The following is a 13,436-nucleotide window of genomic DNA, read 5'->3' as shown; positions in this document are numbered from 1 at the left end:
GGAACCATAACTGGATTAAAGGGCTTCAGAGGAACACACAACTTTGCTATTTTCTCAGGCAGAACAGAGAAAATATGGTTCAAGTCAATTTGAGCATGAAAACTCTAATCAGCTCTAACCATAAATCACAGAGCAATGTCTTTTACTCTATGGCTGAGTCAAACCAATTCACATAGTCTGGACATTTTATATAGTAGGAAAGACTTTGAAATTTCTATAAAATATACGACAAAGGAGTCTATCACTGTCAAAACTATGGATTATTTCACATATATTACATCTGCATGAAGGTGGATGTGCAGCAAAGAAACTGTCAAATATTATTATGCAGTCAGTTATGCAACTTTATATCAAGGACAAACGCAAAAATGGAAATGGAAACAATGTCAGTTAAGAGGCATTTGTAACAAAAATAAATAAATATATCAATTTTGCATGCATGATTATATAAAATTCAGAGGAATTGTCCAGTGTAGTAAAAGATCTGTCATCACAAAACTCCTCCTGCAGTTTTAATCTCTGTCTGAGCTGCTTTTCTACGGTTCTTTGTCAGCAAATCTCAATCTGAAATTCAACTGTTACAAAAACTTTATGGTAAGCCTTTGCAACTTTATCTAAATATGGAAATCTACAGAAATGTAGGCCTTGGTTACACTGTAAATCCCCCTGTAAATGAATATCACCCAGACAGCCGGGTGGAAGATGGTTTTAAAAGTAGACAGAAAATGTAACTTTCAACATAGTGGAATGAATGTTAAGTCACATACACACAGATGAATGCAAAACCAGCAGAAAGCACTGCAGCTTGGATGCATTTTGTGAAAGGAAGCAAAGCAAGCGGAGAAATAAATCACTGGTTTTGAGCTGAAATCTTTCTAAAATACTCAGCAGAATATTGTGGATGAACTGTGCTTGTTCAGTGAGTTCCCAGGACCAACTCTTTTACAAAACCATTACATTATATCACCATCTGCTGCCGACACAAGTCAAGACAGTTGACAGAAACAAACAACTTAGGAGGAAACATGCAACCAAAACAAACTCCAACATCCATCTATCAGCCTGTAAAACAACAGCAACATGGCAGCATCACAACACAGCTGCCAAACAGCTAACAAAGTAGCGAATTCACAAGAATTACATATGAAAACAAGCACAATTCAGCCGCAGCAAGAAGCAGAAATTAGCAGCAAACACGGGCCAAGAAAAGGACCACGATCAAATCTGCACAAAACATTAAACAGACCGCAGCGTTCAAGTGACTCAACAGCGCCAACAAGCCGGTTTTGCACAAAGAAAAGCAGATTCTTACCTTGGAGAGGTGGAGCAGATGATCTTCAGTCTCAACTTGAAGGGGAGAGCGCATCCAAGCTGGTGCGTCCACAAACGCACCAAGAAACGTGGTGCAAATGCGTTATTTCTCCATAAATCCTTCAATATCCGACATAATCTTTTTTGAAATGCTGTTTAATTAATGACACTATTTTTGAGACACAATACAGTCTAAACATGTGTAATGTTGCTGCAGAAGCGCGTAAAAATGTACACAGGAAATGGAGAGTCAGTCATGACGTCATGAGCAGGTGACAAGGTGCGTTAAATGTGGGGTTCCATGGAGGGAGTCTGTCATGTGAGAGTTGCACCGCAGTGGAGGAATCAGGATGAATTCATCTCTCTGCTGCACCAGTTTAAAGGTCAAATGTACACAATCAGAAGTTAATTTTGTCATTTTGGTCCGTGAATAACAATATGAAAAGAAAAAAAACATGAAAAAGTGAAAAAAGTGAATTGTAGGCCTTTGTATCAAACATATAAGTGCAGAATAGAACAAAACTATTTTACTGACAGTGCATTCAAACAATCAGAAACATTTTTAAAGTACTATAAGATGTGCAAATGTAAAATCTAAAAATATAATAAAAATATTTTATGTACAAGTGTTACCTATGAAAACAGCTTAAATAAACAGCTTATTTGGTGTATTGAGAGCATTTTTAAAAAGAACAGGGCAACTGAATACACTTCTGAATATTGCACATTGCTGATTGAAAATGTAATGGTGTGAAGTAGTGCGAAAAGTACAAATAAACCTTAGGGTGTCAATAGGGTCCTCGACACTGTCGGTGCTCGGATCCTAACACGCTGCAGTTGTGTGTAAACATACATGCAGGTTCAGTATATAGGTAAAAGGTGCTGCTTATAAGAAGAAAACGCAGATAGGAGATGGATTTAAAAGCATGAAAATATCTGATGATTAATATAATGTATAAAAACAAAATGCAGATGCAGTCACCTATAGTGTGCACGTGTTAGAGAGAGAGAGAGAGTGTGTGTGTGTGTGTGTGTGTGTGTGTGTGTGTGTGTGTGTGTGTGTGTGTGTGTGTGGGTGTGTGTGGGTGTGTGTGTGTGTGTGTGGGTGTACGTTCTTGTGTGTGGCCTAATGTGTTCAGTAGCTTGACAGTTTGACAAATGAAGCTGCAGCTCCTTCTGGTGGTCCTGGATTTCATATTGTGTGATTTCATTTTAGGTCGGGGTCAAACCATTTCTAAAAGAGGTGAGAGTCTTTTAAGATGCTGGAGGCCTTTTCAAAGAACCTCCCCGAGGCCTGACTGGAGGATGAAAATAGTCACTGATATAATGTCTTTTCTCTGGTGTCCCAAATATCATAGAGTAAATAAATGCACCTTTTATACAGTATTTTGTTTCTTTTTTTCTACATTTGAGTCGCTGCCCCAGAGGCCGAGTCACAGGACGACTCCATCAATCACTATGATGTTACAAAGTAGCACGTCATCCGAGGTGATTACATATATTTGTCTGTCTGAAACTGATACGGTGGCGGTGGTTAGGAGAGAAGGGCTGCAGCCAGCTGTGCAAACACCGTCGAGATGATTCATGAACCCACCTGTGAGCTCCTAATGATCCAAAATGACACTGGAGCCACTGCAGCTCTGGCAACACAACTCACTGATATAGCACTGCAACACAGACTGATAAATATACAGCAAAGAGACGCAGGTAGGTGGTCTCACAGAGGAGTAGACGGGCAGCTTTGGCAATTTCTTACATTGTAATCTGCTGTTATCCATTTTTATCACTCTGTGTATTCAACTGCAACTCGATACATTCATATCTGACAGCAGCCGCTGCGCTAAAATAACATTTTGCTCAGAGTAAACCTTTGATTGGGTGTGTATATGCAACAGAGAGGAGTTGGAAAGATAAAAAGGCTGATAAAGAATGAGTGTGTGTTCGTAGGGGAACAGTGGTGCAAATCCACAGCTGGAATATGACAGGAGATGAGCTAAACTCCAAGTATAAAATAGTCCAGCAGCAACATGTCTGCTGAAGAAAAGCAGCACAGATATCAAATATTTTGGTTAAATTGTATTTATCAGCACACTGTGTTTGGATCTCAGCTTGAACTGCAACTCTACATATTTGTGCTGTTCATATTTTTATTTATTTGTATTCTCTGGCGTATGTGTTTGTGTAATGTGAAGCCTTGGAGAAACAACATTATATTTCTCAGTTTTTCTGTGTGTCAAGATTTTGGCAATACATTTGTTTTGACTATGACTTGAACTTTAGATTTTTTTTTAAGAGCAGAAAGTGAATTTAGGACTACAAGATAAAAATGTAACGTTATAGATCAACTTTTAATATCATAACCTAGCCCTAACCCTCACCTACAAGGTTTATCAAATCAAAACAGTGTAAGAAGTCTGATATTTTTAATCTGAAAGAGCTCTAATATGCATAAATAATCATGTATGTAAATTTGCATGCAGTTAATAGCCTAGAAAAATCTGAAAATTCAAAAGAGCAAGTACATTCTCCACAAAAAAGTATGTTAAAAGTGAAATTTGGTGTTTTTTCCACTTGAATTAAAAAAAAAAACTGCAATGAGACAAAAACAGAATAGAACCTTTATGTTGCTTTAATTCCAAGCTTTCTGTATGCTGAATCCAGTTTGTTTGAACGTGTGAAAGTGAGTGAACACATCAACGCCACAGAACATTAAGGTGACAAAGTCGAACATTTGGCCTGTTGATGTAATGACACCATTAAGTCAGCGACCATTTTGCAATGCTAAACATTTCGTATCTCCTTTGGAAATACATTTCCAGGTCTTCAAAGCGGCTGCCTCCAGTTGCAGCTCTCTCTCTTCCGTCTCCTTTCCAGCAGGTAGCATCCAAGTTTGACAGGGTTTAAATCTGCTAGCTGACCTTCAGTTTGTGTCTCTGATTAAAGCTGCAGTTGCTCAGGCTGTGTGTCACTGTGCTGCTGCAGGATGAAGGTCTGGCCAATTTTGGAGGAACTGCTTTGTACAAAACCAAACAGGATGCGTTTGTACTCTTCTGAATTCATCCTGCTGCTGTAAAGACGAGCGAGTCAGTTCCAGAAGCAGGCATGCATCCCAGGGACACGACATTACCTCCACCATGTTTCACTGATCAGGTGAATCACGCTTCAATACAGTATCAGATGTCTGACCTCTGTGTCGTGCTTTCATTTTGACGTCCAACAGCGGTATCGTTTTTCTGCAGAAATGTCCCCGCTGCTGCACTTGTTACATCTGTTTCCCACACGTTTACTTTTGTAACAGATGAAATGGTTTTCTTTGTGTTGGTGCATGTCCTCTGGTTTCAGTTTGCTATCTCAGCACACGGCAAGAGAAAATGAACTCAAATGAAAGATAAACACCCACTGCTTCTTCTCTGTAAGAACAACACATGCAAGAAGAAACATCTGTGTCAGTGTTCTCACCTGACAATAGGGTCACAGCCATTTGTGTCATCATCATTTGATTTCAAATCAAAGGGGTGGCGTAGCTCAGTGAGTAGAGTGGCCGTCTTGCAACCGGAGGGTTGCTGGTTCGATCCTCAGCTTAGCTCAGTGGGTAGCGTGGCTGTCTCACACCCAGGAGGCTGCGGTTCGATTCCAGACGTGAGTGAGTGACATCAGTGTGTGAATGGGTGAATGAGACATATGTCTTGTAAAGCGCTTTGGGTACCTTGCAGGTATAGTAAAGCGCTATATAAATACAGACCATTTCCCACTGAGCTCTAAGCAGAAAAATATCAAATTTCCCTCTACTGTAAATGATCGTCGCCCTGCAGCTAAAAGATCCCCACATCCCTTGCATGCTTCCTCCCACAGTCCAAAAACATGCTGAGGCTAATTGGTAATTCTAAATTGCCGCAGGTGTGAATGCGAGTGTCATTATTTGTCCCTATCTCTCAAGACTAGGGACAGTTTGGAGACACTGTATGTAAATGCCCGCCAAGTATAAGGGCGAAAAAAACTCTTTCTACTATACTTGGTGGGGATTAATCATAACCGATGGTAGAACATTTCTATTTAAAAATGGTATTATCTAAAGTGTGTGTGCCGTAAAGTACAGTAAAAAAAATACATCCATTGCATAAAAGGATCATTAAACATTTGCCAAACAGACACTAAAACCAATACAGTTAGGCCACTACAAGAAATCTATTCATACATAGGGGCAGCAACATATAAGCAGCAGCACAATTTACAGATTAATATGCACCCACTACACTGTACCCGTTACAAACATGTCTAACAAATGGTACAGATATATAAAGGCCCACATGATGGCAGAAGAGAGCCACGAGTGATTCAGTGCTACTGGAGAGTGCTTTAATTTGAAGAAGATGAAAGAGCCATCTCCACAATGACTGAAATTAATTTCCTTTCAGGCATGTCAATATATATATAGTACGTGCTTGTAAATCAGAGGTCTGTGTAAAGACAGGTGAACCACAGCTCAGACAGGTACAGCTTGTGCATTCGAGAAAGCCAAAGCAAAAAATCTCTAAGAATCGTCCTGAAGGTCAAAATTTATTGGGCTTCTGATTATATAATAATGGTTGTGATTATGTGATGACTGTATTCCAATTATTGGTCACATCAGATGTAATGGTTCTGCAGGAATCAGTGAACTTGAAAATGAGGATCCATTTCCTCTGTATGCTAGGAATTACAAAAATGAAGAAGCTGTTGAAAAAAAAATACACATTTTTCATAATAATCATATTTCACTCTGAGATATTGTAGAAACATGATGCTGCAGCGCGGTGAAACAGGAGCTGCTGCCTAAATAGATAAGCGTTCATTATGAGCTAATGAAAACATGACTCATAGAAACCATAATTAGAAATACTAGCAATGTTTCATTTCCGTTGACAGATCCCTAATTCGTACAGACTGGGTCTTTAACAGTGTGTTTGCTGTCAGTCTGTCTCGATACTTCAGTTTATTCACTTATCTAAATAGAAACATTTAGTTTTGTGCCAAAATCGGTGTATTTTTTGATAAATAACAGAAAATTGTATGAAAATCAAAAGATAGCAGGTCTTGTTTACCCTAACTGGATATAGTTAATTCAGAGAAGGCACCTATAGTTGTGTAAAAACGTACAACAGACACATTATTTTATCATACAGTAGTAAATTAAATCATTTACATTTTTATTGCTTTGAAATATTGTACATTAAAAAAATCACTTGATTTTTTTACATAAGCTCATTAGTAAGAAGTTAAGACTTTATTCCTGAGTAAATCTTAGAAAATGACATCTAAGAGGTTTGGTAAACACCAGAATACATTTAGTTATAGATGGACGTCAGCATTTGCTTATAATTAAGTCTCTCTAAGACTTGCATTTTCTCACATACAAAATACCGCTCAGCCTGACAGTTTGTGAACTCAGATATGTATGAAAAAAACAACAAACAAAACAAAAAAAAAAATGGCAAAATATACTGCAGTATTATTATGTCATTATTGGGGTTTCTATAGCTACTGTTAGCACTTGTATTAAAATGCTTTAGGTCATCTTAAGGTGGCAATCTAAAAAATTCACAAACTTTCAGGCACTGTTCTCGGCTTGCAAAAGTGTGCAAAAGTGCAGCTCAGCCCCAAAAAAATGCAATTCAAAACCATACAAAATAACAAACAAACAAACAAAAAAACAGGAAAAAAAGAGCTACAGTGGCCAGTCAAATACATTATCATATTCCTGATTGGTACAAAGAAAAATGTAAATCTACAGTAGCTATGTCACAATTCTCAATAAAACGATTGTCAGTTTGCTACTAAACTGCTGTGGAGTGTTTTGGTACTTCTTAAGTTTTGAAAAATCATATATAAGTTACCCAAACCAACCTTCCTGGAGTGATGTTCAACTTTTCACTTGCAGCAGTTTTTTTTTCAACCTTTAAGACCAAATCCAGCTGAAAAATACAGTAAATATGCAAAGAAAACAAATAACAACAAACCCCAAAACTGGCATTAAGTCGAAATTCAAGGCAAAAAAAGAAAACTTTACTTTTGAGTTGTGTGATGACCCATGAACTACCTCAAGATGCATCACTTGTGACTGAGTCGTCAACTTTTATCGTTAGCAGGATATAGAAATGTTATTTAGGGGAGCTTTGTCCATCAGTTGTGTGGACACGCTTATGTTTGTGGAGTTTTAACCATGTGGAGAACTTTTCCTCACAACTCTTGCATTCATAAGGCTTTTCCCCAGTATGCAACCTCGTGTGCTCTTTCAGATCTGTTTTGTGACCAAACCTCTTATTGCACACATCACACTTGTATGGTTTTTCACCCGTGTGTGTCCTGATGTGAATCTTCAAAGTCGTCCCTGTAGCGAATTTTTTCTTGCAGTACGTACACTTATAGGGCTTTTCCCCCGTGTGCACTCGACGGTGATTTTTGAAGGAGGTACAATCTCTGAAGCTTTTCCCGCAGTCGCTGCATCTGTAAGGTCTCTCACCTGTGTGGATTCTGATGTGCTTCTTCAAATTCACGGGAGAGCTGAAGCTTTTCCCACAGTGGTTGCATTTGAACGGTCTCTCCCCGGTGTGAACCCTAAGATGGAGGTCCAGGTTGTAACGGCGGAGGAATCTCTTTCCGCAAACGTCGCATGGGAAAGGCCTCTCAGCAGAGTGAGTTTCTATATGATTACTCAAATACCAGCTCTCTCTGAATTTTTTCCCACAAATGTGGCACTTGAAAGTCTTTTCGACGGTGTGAGATTTCATGTGAAATTTGTAGTTTTTGAAATTGCTCTTCACTTTACCGCAGATGTCGCACTTGTAGGGATTGTCATGGTTCTTGGCTTTTCCAGCTGCATTCCCGTCCATACTTGATGCGATACTCTCATCCTGGTGTATCTTCTTTTGTGCTGAATCACTGCATGACGTTGCACCTTCCTTGTTTTGTAGTAGTGACGCCTCTCTACCTGTTTTTGACACTTTGGTTTCACTGTTAGTTTTCTTTTTTGTTGCTCCCTCATCGCTTCGAGTTGATGTTGTTCTCCGTTTCTTATTCGGTGTTGATTCAGTACTTTCAGCGGCTGATGTGTTCTCACCATTACCATTCTGATTTTGCGTTGGCTCATTGTTTCCAGCAGAGGTTGCGTTCACATCACTGCGTTTCTTACTTTGTGCTGGTTTAGTGCTTGAAGTTGATATCACGTTCCCCTCACTGGGTTTCCTATTTGCTGTCTGATCCGTGCCTCCATTGGTTTCTGTCTTCTCATTTGTTTTCTTATTTCTCTTTGGCTCAGTACTTGCAGTTGTTGTGTCATCATGACATTTAGCATCAGGCTGAGTATCTCCATTTGATCTTGTGCTCTCATTAGTGTGGTTCTTGCTTGCTGTTCTTGTGGTACTTCTACTTGATGCTGATTTTCTGTTGCTGGGTTTCCTTTTTGTTGATGGATTAGCACTTGTATTTGATGATTTCTGATCACTATCACTGTTCTTTTTTGGGTCAGGTTTCTTGTTTGGCGTTAGTTTAGTGCTTCTTGTTGGTGCTAGGCTGTTATTGTCGCTTTTCTCACTCCCAGCTGAGGCTGATCTCCCATCCTGGCTTTTCATGTTTGGTGTCGACTCACTTTTCACATTTGCTGGAGGATTCTCATCACCCTGCTTCTTATTAGACGTTCGACGGGAGCTTCTAGTTGCTGTTGTCGTCTTTTTGCTTCTCTTATTTGGTCCTGGCTTAGTACTTGCAGCTGATTCTGTCGTCTCACTGTTGGATTTCTCAATCATTGTTACCTCCTTAGTACTGGTTGATGTTGCGTGTGCTTCATTATTATTTAAGCTTTCCTCAGCGCTTGTAGTTAACTTCATGTTCTCTCCATCGCTTTGCTTATCTGATGACTGCTCATTATTTGTAGCTAATGTTGTGTCCTCTTCATTGCTTCTCTTATCTGGCGACTGCTCATTATTCACAGTTGATGCTGTGTTCTCGTCGTAGCTTTCCGGATCTGGCGCAAACTCATTATGTCTTGTTGGGGTTGCGCTTCCAAGGCTCTCAGCTTCATGTGAGTATTGAGAGGAGAGCTGTTTTTCTACAGAACTCTCCCCGTCAGATCCAGATTTGTCTGAGATGTTGGTTTGGGGATCTTTATTCGCTGCACTCCGCGTTTGGTCGGAGTCTGAATGGTGGGACCGATCACCGCAGACACTTGGACCAGAAGCTGGAGTCGACTTAGAACGGCCAGTCTTCTGCTGCTGTTGCTCACTGATGGATATTTCCTCATGTTCATCTTTAATCTGGTTCTGGTGAATCTGTCTGTTCTCACCGGGAGATATCTGGGGAAGATCTAGAGATAAGGACACAGGAATGGGGTAAAAATGAAATGCTGTAGATATGAGGGTCTATATTTAACAGCTGTGGTTATGACATTACATAACCAAAAATGCAAATTGGAAGCTTTACAGTTACCCCTACCAGGGACTGAGAATATAATACAGTAATGACAAACTTAAGTTAAATAGAAGGGCTTTCTCTTTGCATTTAGTATCTGAGAAATTCCCCCACTGCCCAAAGCTGCAATTAGGAGATAATACAGTCCTCATTGCACACAGTCATTTGGGTCAGACGATCCTGTAATAACTATGCGTGTTAAATGACGTTCTTTAATGTATGTTGCCACTGGTATCTTGTTTATCATATAGGATTTGGAGCTATTGAAAGTCAAAATCTGAATAACAGCATGTATTTGCAGCGGACGTCTCTCAGCCTGGCTGCTCAGTGCCTGTGATCGCATTACCGTATTACACGGAATAGCCGCGCAACACCCAGAGTGCGGGCGGCTCACTTGACCGCAGTTCTAGACGTAGCCTGCCAACACCCACGCACCGGTCTGACCAGCTGGGCTGTACAGAGTCGAGAAACGGCGAACAATTACAAACAAATGGACCGATTCCTGCAGCTTTTAACGCACATTTCACAGCCATCTGTGCATATCTCGGTGATCTGACCGACCTGCGCGTTGTAACTTTATTTCAGGCAGAAACACGGAGTCCAAAAGTCTGCGCTGCCGAGCGAGTTCTGCCTGGTAACCTTCGACTCTCTGCTCAAAGACTCCCAGGATTTCCTGAGCGGCTTCTGTGAGACGATCGCAGACAAACTTACGCACACTTTGCACCGGATACATCACTGGATTCATACTGAGACACTAAAACCGAATAATTCTGATTGAAAACACGATGACAAAAGTTGCGTTCAAGACTTTGTTTACTTCCGCAAATTATGTTGGAGCAGATGAAAGCAGCTTGCAGTGGCTCATACAGCCACCTACTGTCCTGGCGTGAAAACACTACAAGCATATTCACGATAGGTAGAAACTAGGGACCATCTCTGTACTTGCAGTTCAAGGTGTACACGGTATGTTGGTTGGATTGTCTCGCTGTTTGTGGAAAAGACATGCTGCAGCTGAATTTTCTGAATGCCACTTTGGTGTACCACAAACTAATTTCCACTCCTAAATGGTGGCATTTCAGAGTTAGATCTCAAATTAAACCCTGGGAAGTAAAGATTAGAAAATAAAAGAGGGCGAGGAGGAAGAGTTAAGTTACAAAATTAAGGGGGGTGAAGAGGGATAGTTAAGATTATGACAGAAAAGAGGATGGAGAACAAAAGTAAAGATAAAAAAAGAGTGAAGAGGGAAACTAAAGGTTACAAAATGAAGGATCAAGAGAAAAAGTACAGATGAGAATTAAAGGAGAAATGAAATAGTGAAGATTATAAAAGACAATGAAAAGCAATAGTAAAGAGTATAAATTTTTAAAAAGGGCAAGGAAGTAAAGATTCTAAAATAAAAAAAGAGTGAAAAGGGAAAGTGTAGCAAAAAAAGGGTGAAGAAGGATAGTAATGATTATAAAGATAGGGAAGAGGAATAGTAAAGTTTCTAAAACAAAAAAGGGATTAACAGGGAAAGTGTAGATAATAAAAAAGGAGTGAAATGTCAAGATTCTAAAATAAAAAAGAGGAGCAAGGAAAGTAAAGACTACAAAATAAAAGATCATGAAGAGGGATCAGAAAGATTATTAAATAAAAAATGTCAGAAGGAAAGTTAAGAATAAAAAATAAAAGGAGAAGAAGTGGAATAGTGGAGATAAAGTAAAGGAGGGAGAAGAGGGATGGTAAAGAATATGAATTGTGAATATGAAAGGTGAAGGGGAAAAGTAAAAATAAATGAAAGGGGTAAAGAGAAAAAGAAAAGACTAAAATAAAAAGGGTGAAAATTAGAAGAGTCAAAAATAACAGTGTGAAAAGGAATAGTAAAGATTATGAACTGAAAAAGATGAGTCAAGAGGAAAATTAAAGATTATAAAATAAAAAAGGTGAAGAATAGTAAAGCTTATCAAATAAGAGAGTGAAGTTAGATAGTGAAGATAAAACAGAAAAAAGAAAGTGGGGAAGTATAGGTAATAAAACAGGTGTGAAAAGTCAAGAATATACAATAACTGAAGAAGGGTAAAGTGGGAAAGTAAAGATTAGAAAACAAGAAAGGGTCAAGAAGAAAAATGAAAATTATAAAATAAAAGAGGGTAAAGAGGACAAGTAAAGTTATAAGAAAGAGGGTGAAGAGGTATATCAAAGATTTTGAAAGAAAAAGGGCAGTGGGAAAGTAAAGCTTACAAAATAAAAGGGTGAAGACATGGGTGAAGAGGGAAAGTAAACTTTATAAAATGAAGGGTCAAGAGGAAAAATAAAGATTATGTAATAAAAAAAAGTTAAGACGAATAATAAAGATGATGAAAGAAAAAAGGTGAAGAGAAAATGTAAGGATTATAAAACAGAGTGAAGAGAGAAAGTAAAGATTATAAAATGAAAAAGTTGGATCAAGAGGAAAAGTAAAGATCAATTTTTTTCTTAAAAAAAGTTTCAAGTTGGAAGATGAAGATGAAAAAATATAAAAGGGTCAAAAGGAAACATGAAGATTTAGAAAATAAGAGGGTGAAAGGAAAAGTAAAGATTATGAAATAAAAAGGGTTAAGAGGGAAAGTAAAGATTATAGAATTTAAAAAAAAATAGTGTCTAGAGGAAAAGTAAAGGTTCCGAAAACAAAAGGAGGAGAAAGAGAAAAGTAAAGATTCTAAAATAAAAAAAGGGGAAAAGTAAAGATTGCAAAAATATTTTGAGATTCCAAAATTCTGTTCTGCTTACATTAGGCTATCCAGCAATATTTGGTACAAATTCTCATGCTAAATATAGAATTTTTCACATACCATTTTCTTAGTTTGCTGAAGAAATTTCAGGCAGATCAGAGGTGTTCAAGAAAATAGAATGGAGAGACCCCAAAACTAAAAAAGGCGGAGCGGCGAAGAATATTGCAATATAAAGGTGGACAGCTAAGATGAAGGTTGAAGAGATGGAGCTGAAAGTGGACGGGTGCTTTGGGGAGATAAAAGAAGAAAGTAATAGATGTGAGAGGAAAGTTGCCAGAGAGGGACATGAAAGTCGAGATAAACCACAGAGAAGATGAGGATGAAGGAGAGGGAGGGTGAAAGAGGGAGGTGAAGGAAAAGCAGAGGAGGTTGTAGAAAATGGTACTTATCTGCTTTCCAGTAGTCACTCTGACAGCAGCATCAGCATCACTTTCTGTCAGCGTCTGACTGAGGACTACTGAGGTTCCAGGACGTGACTGAGGTGAGCTAGAGGTCAGAAAGCAGACACTTTGTAGCTCTAGGTGTCAAATCTCTTGAGTTGTGTCCAAATTGTAGATGCGTCTTTCTCCTTCAGTTTGGTACTGGACTGTATCTGAACTCAGGTTTGAATCTGGACCAAAAGTCATCAACTGTTGCACAATTGAAGCTGCATGTTTGGTTCGCCTCACACCTGCAAGAAACCTTCACCACATGTCACTGCTTTCCAGAGAAACTCATCGTAATCTGGCTATGTGACGTACAAATACCAAAAAAAGTATAACCTCAGGAGCTGCAGTAAAAACAAATTTACATCCAGTATGCAGTCACAAAATATAGTGGTCTATAGGTCTACGAAGTTCATCACTGCAACTGGGCTGACATCCACATGAAAAATACGTCTTTTTGCTTAGAAAGGAACCAACGGTTTAAATGTCAAATACTTTAAAACAATTT

At 38.9% G+C, this 13,436-nt stretch overlaps 1 protein-coding gene and 1 long non-coding RNA gene across 2 annotated transcripts in view; both read right to left on the bottom strand.

Annotated features, from left to right (window-relative positions):
* Nucleotides 1-1,543, bottom strand: part of LOC127534760 (uncharacterized) — a 130,810-nt gene extending 129,267 nt beyond the window's left edge. Inside the window, exon 1 of the long non-coding RNA XR_007943183.1 lies at nucleotides 1,313-1,543. This is a non-coding gene — a long non-coding RNA (uncharacterized LOC127534760). The remainder of the gene's footprint in view (nucleotides 1-1,312) is intronic.
* Nucleotides 1,544-5,653: 4,110 nt separating this feature from the next.
* Nucleotides 5,654-13,345, bottom strand: LOC110969538 (zinc finger protein 37-like). Its single transcript, XM_022219625.2, has 2 exons — nucleotides 10,315-13,345; nucleotides 5,654-9,649 (listed from the first exon to the last, which is right to left on the bottom strand). The coding sequence occupies exons 1-2, from the start codon at nucleotides 10,496-10,498 to the stop codon at nucleotides 7,449-7,451; spliced, it is 2,385 nt and encodes a 794-aa protein (XP_022075317.2). The 5' UTR covers nucleotides 10,499-13,345; the 3' UTR covers nucleotides 5,654-7,448.
* Between the last annotated feature and the right edge of the window lie 91 nt (nucleotides 13,346-13,436).

This window comes from Acanthochromis polyacanthus, chromosome 7, assembly GCF_021347895.1.
Source record: "Acanthochromis polyacanthus isolate Apoly-LR-REF ecotype Palm Island chromosome 7, KAUST_Apoly_ChrSc, whole genome shotgun sequence".
Classification (NCBI taxonomy): Eukaryota; Metazoa; Chordata; class Actinopteri; family Pomacentridae; genus Acanthochromis; species Acanthochromis polyacanthus.
The sequence above is the reverse complement of the archived record's forward strand: the minus strand, read 5'-3'. Positions and strand labels throughout refer to the sequence as shown.